Raw genomic sequence first — 26,906 nt, 5'->3', positions numbered from 1 at the left:
ATACCCTATCTTTTTTTCTATGACAGAAAAGACCACACAAATATACACATCGTAACATTGTATATGATATATAATGTTATCCACTGCTCCATGGATTGCCTCCTTGTCGGCTTTGTTGAAAACAAATGCACATGGCCAGAAGGGGGGAGGGGGAGCAAAACGGTGGAAAAGCAACCAGACTTGCATAGCTCCCCTTTATAGAAGACTGTTATTTCATTGCAAACTAAAACTGCTACAGTGAGGTTGTTTTTTTTTTTTTTTTTTGCTCATTATTTATTTATTTTTAGTAGGCTAGGCTAAAGACATCCCATCATCTATATTGTGTAATGTACTTTTATAGTAGCCTCCTCCATTGTCTCTTGGGATGGGCTATTCCTAGGGCTCTGCGGTCAGGCTGAACAGGCTGGTAATCCCTGGAGACCCGCCTTGTGCAAGCATTAGTATGGGCAGTTCAAGTGGTGAAGCCTCTGCCTCTGCTATCGCTGCTGGACCAACACAACCTCGCCGCTGCTGCACGACCGTGTGTGTATTATGTGAATGACATCTCTCCTAAGCCTTGAATCACTCAGAGCATTTTCAAAGCACATCTGACAGATTGTTGAAATTCAGCGCTGCAGCAGATCAGTCAGCAGCGTTTCCTTTGGTAAACACAGGAAACCTCTGGACCAAAGGGTCACAGCTGCTTATACAAACACAAGCAGACACCAAAAGGTGTGAAATGTCATGGCTCCTGAGGTTAAGCTTGCGTTATCCTCATCATCAGGTGTAACTTTGCAAATGCCTTAAGTGGCTACTACCCCATAATGGACATTTATAGTCCACTTGGACCACTCAGTAACTTGATTGAGGTCATTGGTGGCTGCTAGTGATTCTTTGCCTCTGATTGTATTACAGTAAGGGTGCTACTTACCCTTACTTACCCACTAATGTAACAGCAGAGGGGGACCACCGGATCTGTGCACCACACTTAAGAGCGCAAAGCCCTTGACCTTAGAGTGGGTGTGCACTGTTAAGACTCACCCATTACTTAAGTATAGGTTTGCTTGGAGCTGCATTTAGACCATTAAAAACCATTCTCCATAACCACTCACAGTCGGACTGGTTCAGCTGCAGAGGAGGGAACGTTAGCCTATAGTTTAACCCCCGCTGCTTTCTTCAAATGGTTTACATTTCCTCAGTGATGTGTGTTCAGAGTATAAGTGCATTCACAAAGCTTTAAAAATACTTGAGTTAGTTCTTGAATTAATCCTTTAAATGATTGTACCATGCCATAATTCCATCATTTGCTCATCAGCCATTATAACTTGGTGGTTTATCATAAAAGCTTAAAACTAGAAAATGGATTTGCTTAGTGAAGACCAAAACAGCTGACACATGGAGGCAAGCTATAGTTTTTATGGTGCCGGGAGTGAGTCTGTTCAAAACTACACAACAGTCATGTGCTGCTAAAGAAGATTAAAGCACTGGAGCTGTAATGGGGAAAATGAATCAAAGACTTATTTGAGCGTTATCAGATAAGTCAATTTTCATTTTAATTAATCAGCCGATTGTTTTCTCAATTAATCTTCTCTTATTTTCTGGATTGATTAAATGGAAGAGCACATCAGAATGTATTGGAGCTCAAGTTAAAGGGATAGTTCACCCTAGAATGATATTTCGCTCATTATCTACTCACCCTCATGTTGACTAAGGGCTGGAAGAATTATCAGAGTCCACCGTCCCTTCTCTTAGTTACAGGGGGTCTCGGCGTAGCAGTGAATTTCAATGCAACGGTTGCAAAGGGACACCGGAGCTCTTCGTAAAAAAACACACACAAAAAAACATCCAAATACCTCCATGATGCTCGTATGTAATGTCCGTCTTGTGCTGAAGCCCCAAATTGCGTAATTGTCCCGAAAAAAAATTAAATAAGTCTATATTTTAAGCTTGTTTGTAGCGGAAGCTTCTCGTCTTCTTCTTCTTCTCCTATTCCTGGTCCGTCCAAATATCGCGTGATTTGCGCCGGCGTCATTGCGGTTACTGCGAATCACGCGATATTTGGACGGACCAGGAATAGGAGAAGAAGAAGAAGACGAGAAGCTTCCGCTACAAACAAGCTTAAAATATAGACTTATTTAATTTTTTTTCGGGACAATTACGCAATTTGGGGCTTCAGCACAAGACGGACATTACATACGAGCATCATGGAGGTATTTGGATGTTTTTTTGTGTGTGTTTTTTTACGAAGAGCTCCGGTGTCCCTTTGCAACCGTTGCATTGAAATTCACTGCTACGCCGAGACCCCCTGTAACTAAGAGAAGGGACGGTGGACTCTGATAATTCTTCCAGCCCTTAGTCAACATGAGGGTGAGTAGATAATGAGCGAAATATCATTCTAGGGTGAACTATCCCTTTAACTCATTTAAATGTATTTATTTCTGACTTGTTGTCCAGAATATAATGATGTTCTTTGTAGTATCACACAGACATGCATAAGAAAAGGAGCAACCAGTGAAATTCTGGCCTTTTTGGCTACTAAAAAAATGAAACATGTTTAAGCGATTATCAGAAATTAAGGCTAATCAGTATTTTGCTCATTGTCGATCATTAAATGTGACAATTATTTCAGTATAAAGTGTATAATGGTGTAAAAGCATAGCTGCACATGTCCTTCTAGAAAAACATGCCAACAGTGACAACAGGAGTGAAGACCACCCAGGAGGGAGGGATGTTGTTGAAGAGACAAATGGCCTCTACTCACTATCACCACACAGTGGCAACTAGTCCATAAAGTTTTTATGAGCCTCAAAGAGAGAGAAGTTAGCATCTTTATTGGCTCCAGCAAATGGCCTGAATACTAAAGATGCAGTTTGTTGTCCACATGTGTGAACTTCCACCGTGAGATATAGTTCCCTCAGTCTGTGCAACTGGTCCTTTTTATCAGTTTGAAAGCTGTTGAATGTTGGACACCTAGTTTGGGTTGTCGGCTCGGCTCGAGTTGAACATTGGGTCTCTTGGTGATGTGGTGTCATGTGGAAAGAACGTCCGTTTGCACGTCAAGTTATTCTTTTCTTTTCGCTGCTCCCTCTCTGTGTTGTCGGTCGTGTGACCAGCCATACCCAGATCTCTTCATACTGACGTAACGTGAAGAAAAAGACGTTGGCTTGAGCGTTTCCTCTGACGAAATGAACTAAAACCAGCGTCACTGTCTTCTAAGCTGCAGGAGGTGATCTGTAATAATGACTTTGAATTGAATGAATTCTGGGAAACCGTCATGAGGGGGCAGTTTTATCTCTTGAACCTGTTTTAGACGCACAGAGTCATTCCGTATATCACCAATGGACACCTCTTATTTAACTTTCATTTTGTTTTTATGGCATTTCTGTTTGAGCAGCCTGTGTTCTGCATGAAGTGACAGGCGAGAGGAACTTACAGGGTTTACAGTGGAGTGCAGACAGAGCCATCTTCATTTTCTGATATGTGATAAGATAAACTTTATTTTCTCCCAATGCATTGAAATTGTAGTGTAACAGCGGCAGAAGTACAAAACAGATGCACTGATAATAATAATAAAATAAAATAAAAAATCAAGCATGGAATACTATAGGAACTACTGAACTCTATTTATAATGTTCTTTGTTTTCAAAACAGAAATGGCATCTGGAAATAACAGTGCTCCCTTTCTCAGCACCAGTTTATTATCACCTACATTTCTTAGTATAAATGCCATTTTCTGTTGTTTTATATTTTCATACATAATGGAGAGTTTACATTTGTCTGTGTTTGTACAAAACAAGCAGAGATGAATCATTTTTGTGTATCCTGGATGAGAAATATGGTGGCAATTTGCAATTTAAGTAAAAAATCTTTTTCATTTTCATGGTTGAAAGAGTCTCTGAATCCTCAAAAACTTTTTCAACCCTCTGGGTATTTCACTGATTCCTGGGTACTAAATATTTTAGGAAAACTGCTACTTTACACTCTCCTTACCATGCCACATTTAGCAGGATTACAGCTTGAACAGCCAAAAAAAACAGATGTGCCAACTTTCTGTTTAGGTTTGAAACAAAACGCTTATTTTCTGCTTTTTCATCACAATTTGCAGTAGGTTTACAATTACACGTACTGTGGAAATAGTCACGATTTAGCCCATAAAAGCACTTGATTTAGTTATACTGCAAGGAGACAGAGTGAATCACACACAGCCATAATGAGGACATGGTTTGGCTGCTGCTGTATCTAACCCCGGCTCAGTCTGTCATCACACAAGTGGATTGAGGGAACGCTTCACTGACACGTCTCAGCCTGTCTTACAGTAAAAGCAGCAGCGGTGTCACTCACTGGTCCGCCTCTCTCTTCTCATCTTCGCAGAGCTTCCAGAGAACTGGACGGACACGAGGGAGACCCTGCTGGAGGGCATGGTGTTCCACCTCAAATACCTGGGGGTCACCATGGTAGAGCAGCCCAAAGGAGAGGAGCTGTCTGCGGCCGCCGTCAAAAGGATAGTGGCCACGGTGAGAGACGCCGCGCACGTGCACACCCTCTGCAGCGAAGACACACACATAGCTGGAATAGTTTGAACAGAGGTCACCCAAACTATCCTGTCAACACACTCCGCATCAGTGTTCAGAAAAAAACACAGTCTCTGATACAGTGGAAACCGCTTATAGCAGTGGTTCCCAACCTTTTTTGGCTCATGACCCCATTTTGACATCACAAGTTTCTGGTGACCCCTCAATCAAGATGTGCAAGCTCAGATATTTATATATGCTGCATTTTATTTGATTTCGATTTATATTCGAGAAAGTGAAAGTATCGAAGATAGTTATTTATGATTTAAAAACACCACAGACAATCTTAATTTTGTTAATAATACTGTAATTAGTTTTAAAAAGTATTTTTATCAGAATTTTTTTAATCAATTACTAGACCTTCAGGCGACCCTATTTGAATTCCAGGCGACCCCACATGGGGTCCCGACCACAAGGTTGAAAAAAGGCTTGGGACAAAATCATTCTATACAAATGCTGTTTAAATAATTTGTTTATAGTAATCAATAATTTATTTTTATTAAGTTTATTTGTATCAGGGAGAATGTACAAAATAACATTAGTCTCAAAATGAGAGGAGAAGCTTTGCACCGGATTTAGCTTACTAGCTACTTTCCATCTGTCGTCCCTTATCCGCTTATATGGTGTTCATTTTTAGTCATTTTATGAATGAAAACATGTGCAAAAACAATTTTATAACTATGTGTATTTATTTTATTTCTTACTCCCATGATTCCTTGCTGAACGTCTGCTTCTGCTGCTCGCTGTAAACGAGTCGAAACATTAAATACAATTCAGTAAATGGTGAAGCTGTCAGTTCCGTTACTCCGTTTCTCATTGGAAAAACTATACAAATGGCATTTAGATGATGTTCTGCATAAAAAATGAAGTGAAATAATAAAAAATCAGTTATTATAAATAATAATGAACCACTTATAGTGCTCACATTGACTCTGGACCCACGTGATCACTATCAGCGGTTTCCACTGTATTTCCTCTCGTCATCAGCTCATACAGTAGTTTTGACCTGACTGACACCTCGGTCAGAAGTGACTGGTTGGCTGCCGATCCTCACCTCCTCCTCCACCTCCTCCTTCCACCCGAGGCCAAAGCTGACATTTAGAGGAGGAGGCAATTAGTTTGGACACTGTTGCTCATTGTGTGGCCCCGGCCAAGCTTTATCATCAGTAGAAAAGGCTTAATGTTATTGGATCTGGCAGCTCAGTGGATAATGAAGTTAGCAGTGGCAAAATGGTGGGACTTGGGGCACCGTGATATATGGAGAGGGCGGCAGAGGCTCTGATTGGGCATAATCTGTTGGCTGCCCTTGGTGTCCCTCTGAAGAGGATGTCAGTCAGGATACAGAGTGGGAGATTCTCTTTACACGTCGTTTTGTAGAGTAGGAGCCAGGACTTGGTGTAAAGTGATTTTCTTTTCTGTCATAGCATAGTTTGAAAAGATTTAAATAACTCTTTAATGGACGTATCTTTTGAGTCTCATCCCCACATGTTTGTTTTTGTTTAACTTGTTTAACTCTTTGTTTATCCAGCCAGCAACTCCTCAAATGTTTGTTTTTGCGGTTCTGTCAGGTCTCCAAGCATTTAGCTGAATATTTTAATGGCATCATTTGAAAGCTAGCAGACAGGAAATTTACTTTGTAACTTGATGTACTGGTAACCCTGGCTTTGGCGTGTTTTGGTTGGCTGGCCTAGTTAGAAATGATCAGTTTCAGTCGTAATCAGCACTCAGCTGGATGGATTTTCTTTCCTTTTCTTATCTCTCAATCTCACACTCCTGTCTTCCAGGCCAAAGCAAGTGGAAAAAAACTCCAAAAAGTCACGTTAACGGTCTCCCCGCGAGGAATCATCCTTTACGACAGTGCCTCCAGCCAGCTGATAGAAAACATCTCCATATACAGGTCAGTTCTCCTCCAGCTCCTCAGGAGATCGCTAATGTTTCTCATGCATTTCGTGTCCTGGTTTCAGTTGGGCGGCTCCAATTGGTGAAATGCTTCCACCCTGAATTTGTCCCTATCACTTCCAATAAAACAACAGTTGTTATCCTTCTTGTTCTCATCCATCACTGGATGAATGTGAGTCTAAGGAGGTGTGGTACTCCAAGGCAACTCCAAAAGTTTGTGTGCGTGTGTGTGTGTGTGTGAGAGAGAGACAAACAGTCCATCAGCAGCGTGTCTCATCAATCTAATATCTCATGAGAGCACTGGAACAGCTGTATGCTTGAGCTTTCACCTCAGGTGTGGCTTACTGACACACAAACACACACACACACACACACACACACACACACACACACACTCCCACTCACACTCCCCCTTCACTAGTAAATGTCTGCAGAGCTCTCTTGCCTGCCACAGCCTGCCTGACCTCCGTTGGCCTTAAGCTTATGAGCAAAGCTTGAATCACTTTTCTCAAATTCCACATTTATGAGTCCACACATCAAGTCAAGATGGGACTTTCCATCGTTTTTCCCAAGGATAAATAGAGTTATGTAGGTGAATGTCTTCTTAAAACTGGCAGATTGGGGACAAAATCTGAACTGAAGTTATCTAAGTGCGGCATAATTGACAAGTTGTCGTCACTGACAAATGATTCCAGTTCTGCAGCGTCACCAGTGGATGTTTAGCTATTTCAGAGAGAAGTCTTCCACCTGTTCAATTTTGTATCACTTGTCATCAAATAACCATTTTCTTGCCGTGCTAGATGGAGTCAATTTGTCAGACTCACGGCATTTATCTATATTAAAAATCTAGTCCGTACTTCACTTGGCTGTTTGTTTATTTATTTATTTATTTTTCAGAATGAACTTGAATAACCTGAGGTCCATGAAAGGCAGGGGCGGGCAGGATGACAGATGTCGCTATCTAAGGCAAAGATAAAATGATGCCGATAAGATGCGTATTTTGCATAAAATGCCGAGGTCACAGTGAACACACTCGGTCAGCGTCAGCTGTAGTATTTTCTGAACAGTTTTAAGCAGCCATTAAGGCTACAGCTGATGATGAGGTAATAATAATTGCTGTCTTGAGTTAGTTTTGGAATATGAAATGTCAGGAAAAATACCCAGAAGTGTAAATATATATGTGTTCATATTGACCAATAGTTCCCAAAAAGTTGCAAATGTTTGACTTGTCACAGCAGGAACTAGATGATTAATAGCCATTAGCATCAGCTTAAATGATTTATTGCTAATCTATTCCCAGTTAACTAATTTAGCAATAAATTATTGTTCTTTAAAGTCTGACACCCTCCCCCACTAAACTTCCATTACAGCTTCAGCAGATGTAAACAGGAAGTACAATGTTGTTAAGCATCGCTTAGTTAGCGGCTGGTTCCACTTCACGCCTGTATCTGTTACATTTCGGGGAAATAAATAACAAGTATGCTGAATTTACATGGTAGCAGTTCCTGTTTGCAGTGTAAATAAACTTAAAAACATGGTCATTCAAACAAAGTTTTTCTTCTCCTTTTTTTAAAATACACTCTTGGGTGTGAACAAAAACAACCACACAGAGACGGGGATCTATGTCCACTTCACACTCTTGGTGTGAGAACTCGATCCGACCCTGCTCTGACCCAACTCCCAGGTGAACTCGGCGTGTGTGAGCGTACCGGCTCCTGTGGCTTCTGTAGCAGCGTGATGTGGCAGAGCACACAAACCGTAGCAGTTTACATAGCTGCTTGTAGTTACACCACGGTGAAGGACCTTCTTCCTGTGTTTACTTTTTTTTTTGCTCCTGCCCTACACACACGTCTGACCAATGATCTGAGTGAATATTTTCATGTGGTTTGTAGGGATTCTCATAAGTTTGCTTGGATGTTTTTTGTGAAAAGAAACTGAACCAAGAGGAAAAACACTCCCAACTAACTGATTTTGAACCAGAGTGAACAAAATATAGTGTGTGAAAAGAAACTTTTTTCATTCATCAAGCAATATCCTTGGGAAATTTCAATTATATAAGAATATAAGAATATTTACATAAGAATATTTGTGTGTGTCTGTGAGTTTAGACCAACGGCTCTGAGAAGAAGTAGCCTTGCTTCCTTAATGAGCCTTCATGAGGCGTGTGGAGGCAGGACTCTGTATGCAAACTGTGTCACAGCCGCCGCCGCCGCCGCCGCTCCAAATGTTGACTAAGTGGATACTTGGGCCAAACCAGCAAGCCACTAACTACAATAGCCATCCGCCCATTGTGTAGCCGACCGACACGCACCTGTGTGCCTGTCACCTCACGTTTGAAAACTTCCAGACGAGTCATTTCTATATTCAGTCAGTCATTATTAACCTTTTCTACAGCATTTTCTTTGGCCCCCGTAGAACGGGACGCCAGTAAAGTGCGGCACTGATAATAGAGTCTGTCATTTTGAAGAATTTAAATAGTACGGTAATTAAAAGGCTGGCTGGGCGAGGTGAGTCCAGCTGTAACCTCAGGATGGTGTGAAGACATAAAGCAGCTGCTTGTATGTTGCACCCCATTGACGCTCTCCTCCCAAGACATCTGCTGGGGGAAGATGGATGACCAATAAAAGAAATGGATTTGCCTAGACACCCAATTTCCCTGATGCCCTCCCGCCCCAAACGTTTGCCTGTAAATCTCGGGGTCGTGTTGTGCCGACTCGAGCGCAGCTGTGATTCTCAGACCTCTCCAAACTTTCCCTCCCTCACTTTTATTTCTTTATTTATTATTTTGGAAGCGTATATTCCCGTTGTTAGTTAACTGAGTGTGCGACGATAGCACAGTGGAAGTTGGGGCTCGAAGGAGAGAGGAAGGACAGATGGCAGACATTCATTACAGCCTTCCTCCGTCATTTCGGATCCGTCCCCCCCAACTGCTCTGTGTGTGCCCGTAACTTTGGCATTAGGGTAATGACACGATGATCAAATAGTGGAGAAAAGCTATTTGTGAAGCATTACAGCTTAATTTAAAACCCCGGTCTGCACCTGAGACTGACAAGCGAGACTGATACCTCACAAACTCACGACACGGAGGAATCTCTCATCAGGAGACGACCTTCTACGCCACGGAAACACAGACACAATCACCTCCTGTCTGTGTCTGTTATACGCACCTTACAGGGGCCAGACCCAATATTAAAGCCGTAATTTAAAAGTGTGTGTGTGTGTGTGTGTGTGTGTGTGTGTTGAGGCTGTTTAACAGGTGTGCACAGTGGGGGTGTGATGAAGTAACTGCTTTAAAAAGCAGAGAGGAATGGCATCCCTTTGGCAAAACAGCACAGATGTTCAATGAGCGTGATTCAATTCAAGTTCATGACATGGCTCAGCCCTGTACCTGCACACACACACACACACACACACACACACAGCTGGGACGAGTGTTTGAACACGTGCAGAGCGGTGAGATTGTGAGTGCAGCTGGCTTTAGGATTTTTTTTGTTGTAATAGTTTTTAGAGAAATGCTAGATTGAACAGTTTAAATCGGATTGCTGGACTAGCTTAAGGGCTTAGTGCAGATGAAGTTACATGATGGTCCCACTTGATCTGCGAAGACTCTGCAAGGTCTCTGTGTTTTATTAAAGTACGTGCATCTCTGTGCGTTTGTGTGTGTGTGTTTTTTTTCTCCTCCAGAATATCATACTGCACGGCGGACAAGATGCATGACAAAGTGTTTGCCTACATCGTACAGAGCCAACACAATGAGACTCTGGAGTGTCATGCCTTCCTCTGCACCAAGAGAAAAATGGTGAGTAAATGAGTTTGTGCGGTTAAGTGTCTCTGAGACATCCATTGTGTACGCGTACAGGGCATTTATCCAAAATAACCTGTCAGCGGAGAGTCAGAGCTGAACAGTCAGCCTCTGAAACCACATGAATCTTAATTTTAGATGAAATGTTTACTGCTTTTTCCATTAACAAGTTATTTTTTCTGGTATTTTTTGCCTTTATTGGACAGGACAGTAGAGGAATGACAGGAAAGGGAGATAGAGAGAGAATGGGGGAACAGGCACACAGTAAATAATCACATCAGGAGACATCAACATTTTTGAAGATGTGCTTTCTTCTTTTTTTGGCCCATTTTAAGCCTTCAATGATAGTCACAGTGGGGGGGGAGACGGGACATCGGGAGAGAGAGTCACAGTGACAAAACTAATCAGCCACCTGATCTCCTAGAAAATGTGCTAAACGTAAAGATTGATTCAACTCACGTATCTGTGTGTTGAAAGTAAAGATATACGTATATATATATTATTATATATATATATATATATATTCAGCAGTTTGCTTCACTTAGCCCAGGAAAAGGACTGGAAACAAGGAAACGATCTGTCTGAAGGTAACAAAACCTCCAAAGCTCACTAATCAACATGTTATATCCGACTCTTTCAGCGACTTTCTGAAATCTTGTTGCCATTGTGAGGTTGCCAGGCAACTAGCCCACTCCCAGCTAAGAAACGGTCTTTAATACGACTCCTCCAGTAAAACCACAACTTGTTCCTACATCTATGTTTTTGAACAGAGTAAAGCATTAGGCAGCGTGGCTGGCAGGTGGATTTTGTTACATTTGGACTGAACCAATCAGAAAGTTTCCACCTGTTCATCGTCCTAATCCTTAAACTATTTGCAGACTGCCTGTGGCCTTATATTCAGCGTACAGACCAGAGAGTGGTATTGATCTTCTCATCTAACTCTCAGCAAGTAAGCAAATGAGCACAAATGTCAGTCTTTTCCATCAGTGGCATTTGTTACATATAAATAAATATCTAGCTAAATCCAGCTAATGGCTGGGGCATGTAGACTACAGATTCTCCGTGCTGTGGGTTTCTCATGCAGGTTCTGCTTTTTCGCTTCTGGCGGTGGGTGAAAAGCACTTTATGCAGATACGTTGCAGAGGGAACAACTGCACTGCCACTTTGAGTCGTACTCTACTCGCAAATGTCCCAAAGTATTAAGTCAGGAGAAAGAGGAGGAGTGAGAGCATGAAGGGTGTGGAGGCTGTCATCCCTCCCTTGGCATTCTCTCCATCCCTGGAGGTTTGTAGAAAGAGTGAACCGCTCCCTCCTCTTCCTTCCTCCTGCTAATTTAGTTCAGGCCAAAAGGCCACATATCCTCCCAGTTGCATAAACAACTGGTCATGGATCCCACAGGTTTCTCTTCCTCCTCTTGAAGTATCTGTGGAGGAACTCTTCCTTGTATTAGTGGTCAGTTCCTGTTTTTTTATATCGTGGTCACAGTTCCTTGACTTCCTGGAGTTTTCCCTCCAGTGGATTAGATGCATCTGTGTATTATTCATCCTCCTTCTTCTGCTCTCTATGTATCTGTCTTATTCATGTGTGTGTGTGTGTGTGTCTGTGCTTCCCACCCACAGGCCCAGGCGGTAACCCTCACGGTGGCTCAGGCTTTCAGAGTGGCGTTTGAATTCTGGCAGGCTGCCAAGGAAGGTACGCATGGTCGCCCTGACGACCGGAGTGTGACGGATGAGTGAAAACGCTCCTCTTCTTTCCTCCCCGCTGTTGTTACCCTCCTCTCTTACTGTACACGTCCGCTATACAGTGACCCTCCCTCTCAACCTGAGGTTTCCCCCCAGACGGCCTGGTGGAAACATAAATCTCCTTCTTTCTCTCGTCCTGGTCTTGACCTTGACGCCCTCTACAGGGGTCATGTGAACCGGCGGAGGAACTGCTGCTTCTGCCCGTCACTGTTATCTTTTCCCTCTGTCTCACACACACACACACACACACACACACACACACACACACACACACACACACACACACACACACACACACACACACACACACACACATATAAAGTAGAGGAATGTCCCCATTGATTGGACCAGTTCTTCACACAGTGGTTAAATCATCGCCCAGAGAGCACTGGTGCCTGTTTTAGTTCAGTGACGCTTCTTTATTACAGGGAACTCAGTCATGGTTAAAGACTCATCTAGGTATCGACATGGGGGGAGGTGGAGGGGGTAGGTGGAGGTGGGCGGGGGAATTAAGGTTAGCCTAGGGCAGAGTATGGGCTGACTGAAGTAGATCTCTGTTCTCTGTACGGTAAGAACAGGACTCAGATGTGTGAGAGCTGGGATTTTCCCCTCGTATATCTCATCCGTGATCATTTTCTCCCTCATAACACACTGTCTTTATATTATTCTGCTTTATGTCGAACTTGTAAGCAGCGTCCGTCCCTCCCCCCCCCTCTTTTGAATTTGTCAGCACCCTCAATAGCAGTGCACAGTGAGGAGATAAGCCGACACCACGGTGAGCACCAACACGCAATCAAAGTGCTGTGTAAGGACGGTGTCACACACATTCTCCCGTACAGCTCAGCAGAACATGCATGTAATTTACTGCATGTGTGACTCCAGTGTAAATGAGCAGTTCTTGCCACATAATATCGGCTTCTGCATCAGCACCGACTCCCATCCTCCTCATCTTTTACATGCATGTTGCTGTGTTTAGATGCTCTTTGAATTTTCTGATTATCTCATTGTTGCTGTCCGTCTTGTTTCGCACCTGGCACCTTAATACCCCTCACCCCACACCCTGTCGAGTTATTTCATTCTCCCCTATCTCTCTTTCTCTTCCTCCCCCATCCTCCCGTTCCAGCTCCTGCTTCTGTTTATTATGAGGAGTAAAGGAGGAGAGGAGAGCAAAAGCAAAAGAGGGGGGGGGGGATGGGGATCAGGCGAGAGAGGGCAAGAGAGGATGAAAGGCGGGGCAGAGAGGGGTGTTGGGATGGCAAGTGTGTAAGAGAGAAAGGAAAATGATTGTATGCGTGTGTCAGTGGGAGCTCAACCCCCTGACAGATTCAATGTCGGTGCCATTGATTCTGTCTCATGTGAAGGCGGGCTTATTTATTCAGTCCTTTGGAGACACGCACACACTCACTGTATGAAAATTCCAACCGCCTCTTTCATTCACTCAACATTTCTACCCCGTCTTCGTCTTCGTCTTCTTCTTCTGCCGTGGTGTTTAAGAATGTTTTAATGTCTGCACATTTCCATTTTGGGGGTGGATTATTTCTCCCAAGATCAAGGCCACAGGCCCCCGCCTCACGCCTCTTCATTTTGCCTGTTTGTATTTTTTTTGTAGCTTGAATATAAAATCGGCAAATTAGTGCACGCTGCCTCCTCGCCGTCTAACCCCACTCCACTTTTCACACACTAACTACCACCGCATTATTCCCCCTTTTTTTTTCTCTCACTGTTCTTCACCTCTGCTCATCTTCATTTTTCTAGATGGGTTTGGTATGTCTTTTAATTTGCGGAGCCGCTTCCTTACAGTTCAGCGCGGTCTCGCTGATGAAGGAGAACCGATGCCTAGCTGGTAGGAGGTTACGGAGGGGAGAGGAGGAATCTGTTTTTTTCTTTTCCATAAAGAAGTAGTGGTGTTCTCTTGTGGCGGAGAAGAAGAAAGTGAGATCGGCAGAGGAGAAAAAAAAAAAACCTTTCGAGTCTCTTTCATTAAAGTTAGAAGACCCCTGAGGATCAGGGCAGGAAGAAGGGGTATCTGCTGTCTAGTTTGCAGCATGTGTTTTTTTCCCCCCTCCACCACCCACAGTGGTTCTCCACAGACCACCACGCATTCCTGACCCACATTCCTCCGAATATTACAGCTCACATCTCCGCGCGTGAATCTGTGTTGATAGAATATTCCCTGTAAACACTGCAGCTAGCTTTGAACTTGCATATCTTTAAGTCGGTTCCATGTTTAGCACGAGTCTGACGCTCCAGTCAGTCACACCGAGTGAAAACTACAGAGCAGAAAGGCCACAGGGAGAGAACAGGTGCTGAGGGATTTTTTTTTTTTTTTTTTGAAACACTGCCATCACTAAGCTACCTGGGCTCATGGGAAATGAGATGTCTTTTCTTTTTTAAACCAAGGATGGTGATGAAATAAAAACACCTCCTTGCAGTAAACAGGTTTCTTTAACATAGACACATATGGACATTTAATCTCCAGCCATGTAGTTAGAGTGGGTCAGCATCTCGGCCCCTCAGGGAGTCATCACACGTATGCAGAGGGTTTTGTTTTCCTGTGCAGCTTCTTGATTCGTTTGAGCATCAGCCTGACTATTACAGCACTTCCTGGGGATGAGGGATATTTTAGGGTTTGTGTTCATTAGTGAGTAAACTCAGAGTCATTAGTCTTTTCAAAACAAATTTATTATATTTATCAAGCAGAGTAGGAAATTGTTGCCTCCGAAATTCGAATACATTTCTTTGTTCTGTTTTAAGGTCAAGTAGTTGAATGTGTTATGAACGTTTGTAGGAAATGGGGGGTTTAACAATTCTGAAATTGAGACTGAACCTATAGTACCATTCTTGGCAAGCCTGTTTCAGAAAGCTGCACATATCAAAACTGACGGATAAACCAAACTGATTCAAAAAACTGAATGTCTGAACTGAACCGTGGATCTGGAGAATGAGAATACCGCTATTAGGGAATGTGCTGATATTTGAGAGCGCTCCAGAGGAGTTCTGTTGTTAAGCTGCCAAGAGTTGGTGTTCACACAGTGATTTTCAGCGAGAGGGGAGATATTTTTGGAACGCGAGATGGGTGATGATGGAAAATAAGCTTTTTGGAAGGTTGTTCTGACAAAACCAGAATAAAATCTGAGGCCCATCTTGTGTTGGATGCACAGGCAAAAAACACATGCTGACCTGAGCAGAAAGCGCATGGCAACCTCAAAATATTACATTTGCTACCCAAAATGCAGATGAGCAGTTGAACAGTTATTATCCTGCCATAATCTGATTCTGTGGTATGACTGAGCTATATTTATAAGAAATGATGCACCTTGAGAATATACTTTTAAGTTTATATTGTTGCAGCAGCAGCAGAAGCAGCAGCAGCAGCAGCAGCACATCTCGTAACTATTCCTGCTGGTCCCCACATGTAGGGCAAGTTACCAGGGGGGTGTAGCTGAAAGGTGAATTGAAAAGTGGAAAAGAAGATGTCATGTTCCTCATGAAGTGATAGGACACTACACTCAGAGGGTTTGCAACATGTACAAGAAGTAGCAGTATAATGGGAACTGTGAAAGCATGTGAGTGACAGGCTGAGACTCGCATCATGTTTTATCTTTCTTACTTACTAGGCCACTTTTTTTGTTTTCCACTCTCCTATATTGCACATTTGTAAATGTTATCTTAAAGTTTTTCATCCTATGTATAACCCCAGATGGTTACTGAATACAAAACACACATAAAGTGTTGTTGCCTGCACTTCAGCTGTCCCTGTCCAAACAGTATTCCCTGTTCCTGCTTGGAATAAGTGTTGACGATCCATAAATCAGCGTCTGAAGTGGAAGTGTTTTTAGTCCTAACTTTCAAGCACATTTCCTAGAGGCACATCTGCAATGCTAAATATAGACCCCCAGCATCTGCTCTACTAGTCCAGAGTGCAACAGGGTGGTGTTGTACAGGAAATACAATGAAAGGTGTTTACAGTTGCACTTAGCAACCCGCACTGTGTTTCAAACCACTTTCTTAGCAGGTGAGACTGTTTAGAGCGAGCAAAGCCTATTATCCGTCTGACCTAGATGCCATGCCTTGCTCTGTTTGAATGCTGCCGTACTCACCGCTGCGTAAAATAGGAAGTGTGTTCTCATCTTTGAAGCCCAGGCGGGGCCTTTTTAAGTTTTCAGCTGACAGATGGCTTGAGTAATGGCCTCAACCTTATTGTGCCAATTTGCTGCCGCCGATTTGTTTACACACATCATACGCTTTCGCTTTGTGAGACAGTTTTAATACTCAACATTGTCAGTTATTAGGAAGGTGACGGTTCCCTCAGCGGCTGCGCTGCGAGGGCATTCGCCGTGTGGTTGCAAGTTCCTGAGTCACACCAATACTTCTGTTTTTTGTTTTTTTGTGTGTGTTCATTTTGCCTTCCTCTCCCCCTCCCACCACCCCCCCACCACCCCCCCTACACAGAGAAAGAGAAGCGAGTGAAGTCGGGTTCAGACGGGGAAGGAGCCAGCAACTCTCAGTCAGAGAGCTCGGCCAGCCTGGGCAGCCTGAAGGGAGGAGGTGAGTCATGTCACCCATCATCACATCTTTCTCTCTCCGTCCCTCACCCTCTCTGTCACCACAGTCGTAGCCTCAGGGGAGGAGTAGGAGGAGGAGGAGGAGTATTCAGCCACTTGTCAAAGGTTGGCCTATATTGAGGTTACAGGTCAGCTGACGACAATCTGCGTCTCTTGCTTATTCCGTCTCGCTAACATCATGACAATGAACAGAAAGTGACATTTCCAGGTGATTATGTATGATGATGATAATGGTAATGATGATGCTTTTTGAATTTGAAAATATTAACCCACCCACCCCCTACCCTTTGCTGTGTTGTGGATCCATTAAAAACAGATCTTGGTTCAACAATCCCCTTGACATTTAAATGATAACAGAGGACTGTTCAGGGAGTCATGCTCACTCTCACACTACTTGTGTTTTAAAAAAAAAGAAAAAAAGCAGGAGCCCACATTATCTGCGACCCCATTGTTCCATCAGATTCCTCGACTCAAGACACAGTTCATGCCTTGGAAACATGTTGTTGACATCCAGTGGGCCAGACGACCTTAAGGCATGATTATCTCCACATATTGTCCACGGCCTACAATGAAAAGAGCTGACGAGCATCCTATTGCCAGTGGCTCAATGTCTGCATGCTCATGCCTCATAATCCTTTCTTCTTTGTTTTTTTGTGCGTGGACATGCCCTTTTCCTGTCACACATAAAACGCCAGCGGCCACTCTCAGAGTTTCCCCTGATCCTTTTGGCTCTGGAGGTTTCAGTTTGAGACAGAAACTGTATTTTTTTTTTCTCAACATCTGAAAACATCAGCTTTGTACTGAGCTTCCTCCTCTGCCTGGCGAGGTGGCCTCCAGCCAGAGAGGGATCTCTCTAAATCTGCTCTGATACTTTATCTGGAGCTGTATAGCTCTTTTTTTTTTTTGACCGACACAGGTTTTAAGGATGATCCCCCGGTTAGAAGACTCAACAAAGTCGGACTTGGAAACTGATTCTGGTAACATAGGGGATTGTGTGTGTGTGTGTTTTCTGGACTTACATTATCCCACTCACCATCCTGTGGGTCATTTAGCTGCCAGTGGACTGGATTTCCGTAAAGCAAATTGGCGTAATTGTACAGCAGAGTAATACGCAGCACTGCACACAAGCATCTGAGTGCCTTTTTGAATCGGGCAGAGCATTATTTTTTTCTCCTGACAGAGGTTTTCACTGCCAGCCCTAAAGCAGTGATTGGGGACAGCAGAGTTTTAAAGCTATCACAAGGTTACGTTTATGTACCCTTCACTGTGGCCGATCAAATGGCATGGCCACTGAGGCTCTCAGCTTCACTGGTGTTGTTGTCAGCCCATGATTCAGCTTTATTCAGGAGACATGATACCCTCGGTTCACTCCTGGCACCAGACGTCTCCCAGTGGAGACAAAATCTAACTGCCACTTCTTCCTGTGTTTCATTGTACAGATTTTTTTTTTGCTTCTGTTACACAGGGATAAATGTAGGATTACAACTTATGATTAGATATAAAATGTCAAAAACTAGTGTCACACAACTGATTAAAGACATCCTCATAAATGAAAGCATCAAATTCTCACTTTGGAGAATCATTCGAGATAATGAATGGTTCTTGATTACGTTTCTTGCTATCAGCTAATTCATTCATTGACTGATCACTGCAGCTCTGAGTTGAATGTGTTTTTCCACTTCCACCTTGGCAAACACCTGAGCTGTTAACTTCAGGGCATAACCATCAGATGAGCCTTGAGCCTCCCTCTTTTTCCGCATGAATGACGGTCCCAGTCTCACAATATTGCCTTCTTCATAACAGCCGAACGCTCTGGATGCCTCAGAGCCGGTGTTGACGGAGAGGACAGGTTGGAGTGGGGAGAATTGCTTTTACATGCTGACTCAGTCGTTTATAAGCCGGCCTTTTAAGGAACATAGATGTCGAGGAAAAGGTCAGTTAAGGAGAGCAGAGCGTCGGCGGTGAAGTGCTTGCACAGGGGAACCAGTTGTGCCAGCAATCAGACGAGTCATTGAGGTTTTTACTGCTCTCGGTGGACCCCATTAGACTAAAGACTTGACAGAAACGAGAGCAGACACATGTTATTGACACACATTTATCATAAGGCAGGGCAATTACAAACCAATCCCGTTACAGATAAGCAGTGTCACTGTGGTCAAGACGTGGGGTTAGACCACCCTCACTTATCACGAAGGGACAATCCACAAACGGCTGCATTAATGACATACATTAGAGGGAAAGTGGATCTTAATGAATAGCGTGGCATTATACTTGGTGTGCGCACGCTGTTTACTGTCGCACGAGGCCATGATAATCACGGGAGCCTATCAAACGATAACAAATTATGATGAGCAATCTTAGAACAACACAGGGACGAAATGTAATGGGAGATTAAAAAAGAAAAAGGGCTGATTGTGAATTGTAATGCATGTTTATGTAAATGTTCTCAAATGTCTCTTGTTTCATGTTGCAGAGGTAGCCACGGGGAAACTTCTAGACTTGGCTGAGGGAGCCAACGTGGCACAGGTCCACTCAGGAACAAAGCAGGCTGAATCGGATCCCTTCATGGCGCACAACCACGCAACAGAGAACAACAATACCGTATGGGTAAGACAAGACAGGCTGCTCAGTGGGTTTCAGCTGTTTAGGGACGAGACGGGACACCACGCAGGAAATGACCGATTACTCGGTGAAAGTGCTTGGTGATGAACTGTACCCGCCGTGTTTGGAGGAGTAGACCCTGCAGCTGCACTTAGACAATGGCCTATTGAACAGAACTGACCTTATCAAATGGTCACATAGCTGGAGAGGGTGTGGGGCTGCAGGCAGACCACATTAACCTCCGTAGACCAGTGTAGGTCAAAAGGAAAAGTGGCCAAAGGTGACTGTGTTCATGTGTCAGTGCATTAATATCTCATCAGTAACAACTGTTCTCATCACTCCACAAAACCAACGTGTGTGTCTGTTCTCTGTGGCAGGAGTTGGAGGACGGCCTGGACGAGGCTTTCTCAAGGTGAGGACCGGCCGGCGTACATTCACGTTTTCCACTAAACTCTTGCTGTCTCTGCCGAACAGCCACACATGCAAGCCGCCGTTCTGGAAATAGCCACATGCGGTTTTGGCTGCTCCTGTAATAAACGCTGCCTCTCCCTCAGCGCGGCTCACCCCTGTGCGCTCCCACAGAGGGAGGGAGGGGGGGTGGGGGGGGGACGGGCTCAGTTTACAGGTCCTGGCACAGCCAACACCCCTCCCCGAGTCGTGCAGCTTTTGCAGCTTTACTCGGTTTGCCGTCTTCTCAGGCCCACATGCTGATTTCATATGCGTTTGGGAAGCCTGTGATTAACAATGGGTGCTGCTGGGGGGGGACGCACTGCTCAGTATTTTTATCACAAAACCATAGGGAAGTAACGGCAGAAAACTGAGGGAAAAGACCTGGCCTCATAGTTTTCTGGTTCAAGGGCAACAGGAAAGTTCATTGTCTGAGCCCTTCGGAGCTCCTTAAACTCTGTCGACATCGTCAACAAACTAATCAGAACGGAGACGGAGTCGTATTAATGTTTGTGTGATTAATGTTTCAATTTAGCCTGTATCGGCAACACTCAGATAAGCCGTGGTGGTCTGCAGTCAGAGTGCACAAGTGTTTACAGCTGTTTGTTCCAGACTGCCATAAAGACTCGTTCAGCCCTACGTTAGTGCAGTTATTTCCTCCGGCTCTGCTTTTCATTCCCTCTGTTAATTCGACATCGGTCGTCTTATTCTCTCACTTCCATTTAGTGAAGGCGAGGACGGGCTCCACAGTCTCTTTAATCAAGCATTAAGAGGCCATTTTAGCCCTGTTATCAGATGATTATTTGTCTGCACACACTGTAATTACACCCTAATGCCGTTAAGCTCCCACTCTGTGATTAATGAGGATGCTGCCAACATAAACAGAGACACATCCACATGTAGATTTCTGGACTTGAGGGAGCTGAGGGACAGGTTAATGTCTTTGTCTGCGAGGTGCAGACAGTCTTTGTATTATCCTCACTCCGTCTAATGGTTGGTTTGTGGCCCATACTAGTCTGCATGAGGATTGAAATTGAAAGTTGTGAGCTTCATCAGACATCATAGTATGATTTCATAAAAGGAACATACACACATCAGTTACCCATATTGTGTGACTTGAGAAATTGATACAACATAAACAGATACCTGGAAAGTGTTTTTATTTTCTATTTCAGATTATGCTGTTAGAGCACCCAGTGTCTTAACACCCAGGAGGTCATGTAACAGGAAGCAAGTTGTGGAAATGATCAAAACATCTGTTCACTAAAGCACCAACGTTATATTCTTACATTCAAGGAGGCTAATCCTAAATGCAATTCTTCCTTTTTAGTTTTTGATACATCTCTTCTCACTTCTCTTAGAGGAGGAGTGCGTAATTGCATTTTTTTTAATTTGCTATTTGAGAGACTGCACTGCCATCTGCTGGCTGTAGATGTAAATCACCCAAGCACCTCTGATTGTCTACAATGTTTTTTCCTGTCATACAGAGAGCGGCTCTCTGAAAGTCAGCTCTACCCACAAACATTTGAAGTTCAGTCAAACGGTCGGTTCACTTGATGATAAGAGTGAGGAGTTTAAATGTTACCTGACTTGTGATGTTTTCTCTGCGCCCCCAGCCACAGTCTGGATAGCTTTGAATCCTACTCAGGTAACAGTGTCATGTATGGATGTAGTCACTTCACCTCATCCTCCCCTAGTCAACCCAACATCCAAGCCTGCTCATATACACGGATGTCAAATTATTTAAGACACACTTTCACATTTTCTTTTAAGGCCATTCACCATTAACATAGTTCAGAACTGTTGTTTGACTTCGTACAAGGGGGAAGCCCCTCCCACCATCATTTCACATTTAGATCCATCCCCAGGCTTCATAAGAAAAAAGCTGTCCACCACAGGACCCGATTAGTCCTCCAGTGTGTCCACGTCTTCATCACAAGTGTTTCCTGTGCCTCTGCCTCACACTCATCTGCTTTGCACTCTGTTAGTGCCACAGCATTGAACCAGAGATGTCACGATCAATGAGATTGGTGTGTGTTCTGTATGTGCTGCAGGCCTAACATGAGTTTTTTAAATAGACAGGCTCAGCATCAGTAGTTCACAAAGGAAATTTATTTTATTGCCACATCTGGCCACATGTTGCTTTGTTTTTAAAAATAAAATCAAGATTCTTTTCATCACAAACAGCTACGCTTGTTTAGAATTCATGTTTACGTCCATACATTGTGTAGCGTTTGTGCCCATCATCGTCCACAAGCTTTTTCAAATGTAATGAATCTTTTATAGTGGCAGTAATTGAATAGTTTCCGAGGTGTCTAATTAACAATCTCTCTTTATCGTCTCCTCCAGACTCGCTGAGTCTCGCACTAACCCCCAGGTCCTGGACATTGGGGTAAACCCTCAGGACTTCAACACTGAAGAGTGCCTGTCCCCAGGCAAATGGGACCAAGAGGACATAGACTTCACAGCACAAAAAGACACTTTTGGATGCTAATGTGAGACCTCCGCCAAGAAGGGAAAAACAGGGAAAGATGAGGAGAACAGGTGGTAAAAGAAGAAAAGTAACAAAACAGACATTTGTGACACCGGTAAGGTTTCCCCACCTTCTCGCTGCTGCCAAGTCCTCTCAGTGGTGCAGTCCTGTGGCTCTCTGTCGATGCCTCTGCATCTACACAACCAGAGGAGGACAACATGAGCAGGCTGCTCAGAACAGGCCAAAGCAATACAAACCAACTTCTCCCTTTTTTCTATGGAAAAAAACATGCAGTTATTTAATGTTTGTTACAGTGTATTACTTCCTTTTTGTGTCTGTTTACTTATTCACCGTTTGTAATGTGAGGTATGTGCTTGTATACATTGTGCACAGAAAGCATGTGTGCGTGTGTGTGTGAGTGGAGATATATGGTATATAAATGTTTAAACTGATATATGAGAATCGTGAGGAGGCGAGTGTGGAACAGTTCATTGAGTCAACATGGGTGCTGTCACATGTTTAATTCGCTTTGAGCTGGGGAAACATAACTGGATTCAAGGCTAAAACTCACTGGTGAAGGCCACTGACGCACCAGTTGTAATATTCTGCAAAACTATTAAGTTACTACCTATGCGCTTCGAGGCATCAGCCTTTCCTTGGGCGACAAAAGCTTTAAAAAATGTGTGTATGTGTTGGTAAGGAGTGTTTGTGTGGAAAATGGATGAGAACAAGGTGACAATCTTTTTTTTTTTTCCTTTCTAATGCAAAATCTATTTTTGCACTCAGCATTCATCCATCTTTAAAAGCACACATTTCATGTAAGGGAATTTAACGTCTGAATGCATCAAACTCATTATTTAGGCTTATATGCAGTGCCTCTTTTCTCTCTCCTCCTTGGAGTTTTTAACGTTTCATTGTCAACTTTGACTTGCAGTGAATTCATGACACTGCTTTGACTGAAATGTCCAAGGATCATAGTAGATGAGGGGGAGTTTTACTCTTCTCTTTGGGGATGTTAACAGGCTTCATGAATCAACCGTGATGCATAGCTGAACAAACAGAACAGAAAGTCCAAGGGGTTGAGTTTGGTAATTATCAGCAAGCTACCCCTTTTTGTTAAATTATAATGTTGCATTTGTTAGTTTACTATTTTCTCCAGGTATGGTTCCCTGTGTTATTTTTGACATTTTGATTATGTATGAATATAATTTAATTCATCAATTTACATAAATTTCAATAAAAACTAAGTATGTATGTGTGTTACATTTATTCCAAGAGATTATTGGATTTATTTATTTTTGTTGTTTGTTTGTAAATTAGTCCCAAAGCTTGCCAAAAAAAAAAAAAAAAAAGCTGCAAACTGCTTTACCTGATTTCACTGTGATTCAGTACCAGACATGCACTCATAGGCCACCTTCATTAGGTAGAAGTGAGCTCGTCAAGCTGAAGGAGTGCCTTTTGCTTTCACACCTGCTTTAGTGGCATACAGTCCCCTTCAAAAGTATGGGAACAGATTTTTATGACGACTGGGGATCACACACTTGACTGCGCCAGATGAGGGATCGCAGACTGATTTGGCAAACCAACTGAAACCACCTGAACGCACCAAACTCTGTGACAATTTAAGAGTGTAGTGTGTGATTCCCACAGATGTGGTTAGTTGAGTAAATAGTCTTTGGTTGAGTTAAACTTGACTCACTTCATTTGTGGAAGTGATTCTCCCCATGAACAAAGGCAACCATGTCAACACATTTTACCAAGTGTAAACAAACATGGACGACATACAAGTTTACTCAGCTATCTGCTGTGAGAAATCAATTAAAAAGAAAATACTGGTATGGATCAAGTTGTGGAGGAGTGGACGTTGCGTTCATACGCAATTTCATTTGTCCCACCTCGTCTTTGTCATTGGCTGTGGGTGACGTGTTTGCGGTGGGGTCGGTAACCAGTAACATTAACGTTACCCGACTGCGTCCAGAATCGGCTCAAAAAATCAAACATGTTTGAATTGCTGACACTGAAGTCTGGCGCTGTCTGTTCGCCTACACCTGCCGATTTGTTTGTTACCCCATCACGTAAGTGCCTATACTGGTATAGACTAGACCCGACTGTGAATTGTGGGTAAAATCAGGCAAAAAATACACGATTTTACCCACAATAAAATCGGGCCAAAAAATCGCTTTCACTCACGATGCACATTCAGGTCTAGTTTCTGCGGGGACGGCTCTCCATTCTGAAACACCTCCATTCCGACACACTGCTGTTCCGAAACTCCCCCCACTCTGAAACACCGCTATTCCGAACGTTCCCTCCGAAACACCCCAACAGCCTTTTCGGAACAGCGGGGTCTTTAGAAAAATAGTAAACCCGCTATTACGAAGAATTGAAGTCTGTTTTCGGAAAGGCGGGGTGTAACCCTAGTCTGCACCAGTCAGCACTAGTTGGGGACAGTCGGCATAACGAGTTGGCGCCGAAATCTGTTAGTGTGTGGGGCGCATGACGTCTGTCCGACTACCCATTTCTCCGACCATACATTTCTTTATTTTTGCGTCCATTAGTCCGACCTCCCACTTCTCCGACTTAAGTAGCCCTAACCCTTAACCTTACCCTAAACCTAACCTTAACACTGTAGAATGGGTAGTCGGAGAAATGAGCCGTCGGACTATTGGGCAGTCGGACTGGTGATGTATGCTCCCCTAGTGTGTGATGGGGAACGGACTCAAATCAGCAAGTCATGTTGTCCATGTCGGTTTACACTTTAATGTGTTGACGACATGGTTGCCTAGCAACAGCGTTCACGGGAGAACCACTTTCACTAATAAAGCAAAGTCATAACAACTCAGCCAAAGATTTCTAAACAGTCTTTGACTCAACTAACCACGTAGGAATCACTAATAGATCCATGACACATGCGTGGGCGCATGGCGTCTGTCCGACTACCCATTTCTCCGACCATACATTTCTTTTTTGCGTCCATTAGTCCGACCTCCTATAAGTAGCCCTAACCCTGAACCTTACCCTAAACCTAACCTTAATACTGTAGAATGGGTAGTCGGAGAAATGAGCTGTCGGACTTTTGGGCAGTCAGACTGACGTATGCTCCCCCACATGCGTTAAACTGTCACTCCCGCTCCCGAGTTTGGTGCGTTCAAGTGGCTTTGTAAGTTGGTTTAACAAATCATGTAGTCTGTGATCCATCATGGCACAGTCGTTAAATGTGTGAACTCCAAGTCTTTTCTAAATTGGCAACGACTGTGAAAATCATATAGGCTAGCTAGCAAAAATATTTTGGCATCATTTTGGCCCAAATCTGGCTGGTCATTTTGGCAAGATTATGGCCAGGCTTCTGGGCCCTAAATGGCCCAAAATAGGCAAGCCAAAATCACACCAAAAGGGGGCCAAACTTCACCCAAAACTAATTGTGGACTTCCAAAATACAGCCATAATTGTCCCAGAAGAGCTCCAAATCCTCACAACCCAGCCAAAAAGTAGCCAAAGCTAAATATGATGATAAAATGATTGCTCCCCTTAATAAACTTTAAATTAACCTTAAATTTACCTTGCTGTGTGTCTATGTGTATTGAGAAGAAAAAAAAACAATATGAAGATTAATATTATTTCATCATCTTTTTATTTTTGAATTTACTGTTGACTGACTCCAGGCTGGCAGACAGGTCCCCAGCCCATAACCACCACTGGTCTGTGCTATGCTTGCATCTGAGCAGATGGGGTTTCTTCTTGTGGCATATGTGATACAAAAAGAAAACAAACAGAATAATTTATTACTTACTACTTAGCCTAAGAATGCTTTATTAAAGGCTATTACAGTTATAAAACTCACCCACTATAAGTTGTAACTTTTCCATTCATCCCTCGTCAGGTGTCCTTTTTTGCCTGGTCCTTTTTAATGGCTTAGCCTACTTTAGAATGCCCCATAACCTTCAAAGTGGCAGGCCCAGAAGGTCCAAGAGAGATGACCTGAAAATATTGAGAGAATTACCTACATTTTGATTTTCAAATCAACTACCATTACATTACCCTACTCTAATAAAATCAAAGGCAGCTCACCAAATCCTTTTAAATTTCAGGAAGAGGCTGGGTCTTCTTCCAGGGCCATCATTTGCCCAGTGTTCTGCAGGGGGAAAATAGGGTATGTTTTGCCTCATCTTTTGGCTTGCCATAAACAGTGCCATACCACCCTTTTATCCCACTCTTTGCCAATGTCTTTGTTAACCAGATATATGCCACAACTCAGCCATATATTGCTGGCACAGATTGTCTATTTAAGGCCATCGTCCCCAACCTTTTTTCCTTGAAGCCCCCCCAGCTTTTGTCGAAGACAGGCCAGGCCCCCCCTCCATCCACAACCCCTGCCTGCACAGACGCATCAAAAGAATAATGTGATGCAAACTTTTATTTACTAAGATAAACAGTTGATAAAAAGTGGAGCCCTGCCATGGGTATGTTCTTACAATGAGGAGTGCCATTTTGAATCCATTCTTCTGATCCTTTTTATTCTATTTTGTTTTATTTTATTTTGTTTCATTTTTTATTTCATCTTTCTGTCCATTTTCCTTTGTTGTTATCATCTCCCTATAAGTAGGATGTAGGTTTTTGGTCTGTGTTTATACATGATTTTGATTATCCAGTTGGGTGTGTTATTGGGATTTAAAAATTTCAATATGCACAAATATAATTTTGATAACCTCACAACCCCAGAACAGACAAAGCTCTGTGGACCCCCTGAAATCTCTGACGCCCCAGACCCCAGGTTGGGAACCAATGTATTAAGGCTAACCATAATCATACCACATTTGAGCCAAAGGG

At 43.3% G+C, this 26,906-nt stretch overlaps 1 protein-coding gene across 1 annotated transcript in view; it reads left to right on the top strand.

The window, feature by feature from the left end:
- ldlrap1b (low density lipoprotein receptor adaptor protein 1b) overlaps positions 1-23,320 on the top strand; it is a 38,356-nt gene extending 15,036 nt beyond the window's left edge. The window contains exons 2-9 of the mRNA XM_083997817.1: positions 4,351-4,493; positions 6,335-6,447; positions 10,134-10,248; positions 11,871-11,943; positions 16,446-16,541; positions 19,032-19,165; positions 19,537-19,571; positions 21,956-23,320. Of these exons, the coding sequence (XP_083853943.1) occupies positions 4,351-4,493; positions 6,335-6,447; positions 10,134-10,248; positions 11,871-11,943; positions 16,446-16,541; positions 19,032-19,165; positions 19,537-19,571; positions 21,956-22,100 (854 nt within the window). The 3' untranslated portion in view covers positions 22,101-23,320. The remainder of the gene's footprint in view (positions 1-4,350; positions 4,494-6,334; positions 6,448-10,133; positions 10,249-11,870; positions 11,944-16,445; positions 16,542-19,031; positions 19,166-19,536; positions 19,572-21,955) is intronic.
- Positions 23,321-26,906: the final 3,586 nt, after the last annotated feature.

Source organism: Trachurus trachurus (assembly GCF_905171665.1).
Source record: "Trachurus trachurus genome assembly, chromosome: 22".
NCBI classification, from domain to species: domain Eukaryota; kingdom Metazoa; phylum Chordata; class Actinopteri; order Carangiformes; family Carangidae; genus Trachurus; species Trachurus trachurus.
Note: the sequence above shows the minus strand (reverse complement) of the source record. Positions and strands in the feature narration are given on the sequence as shown.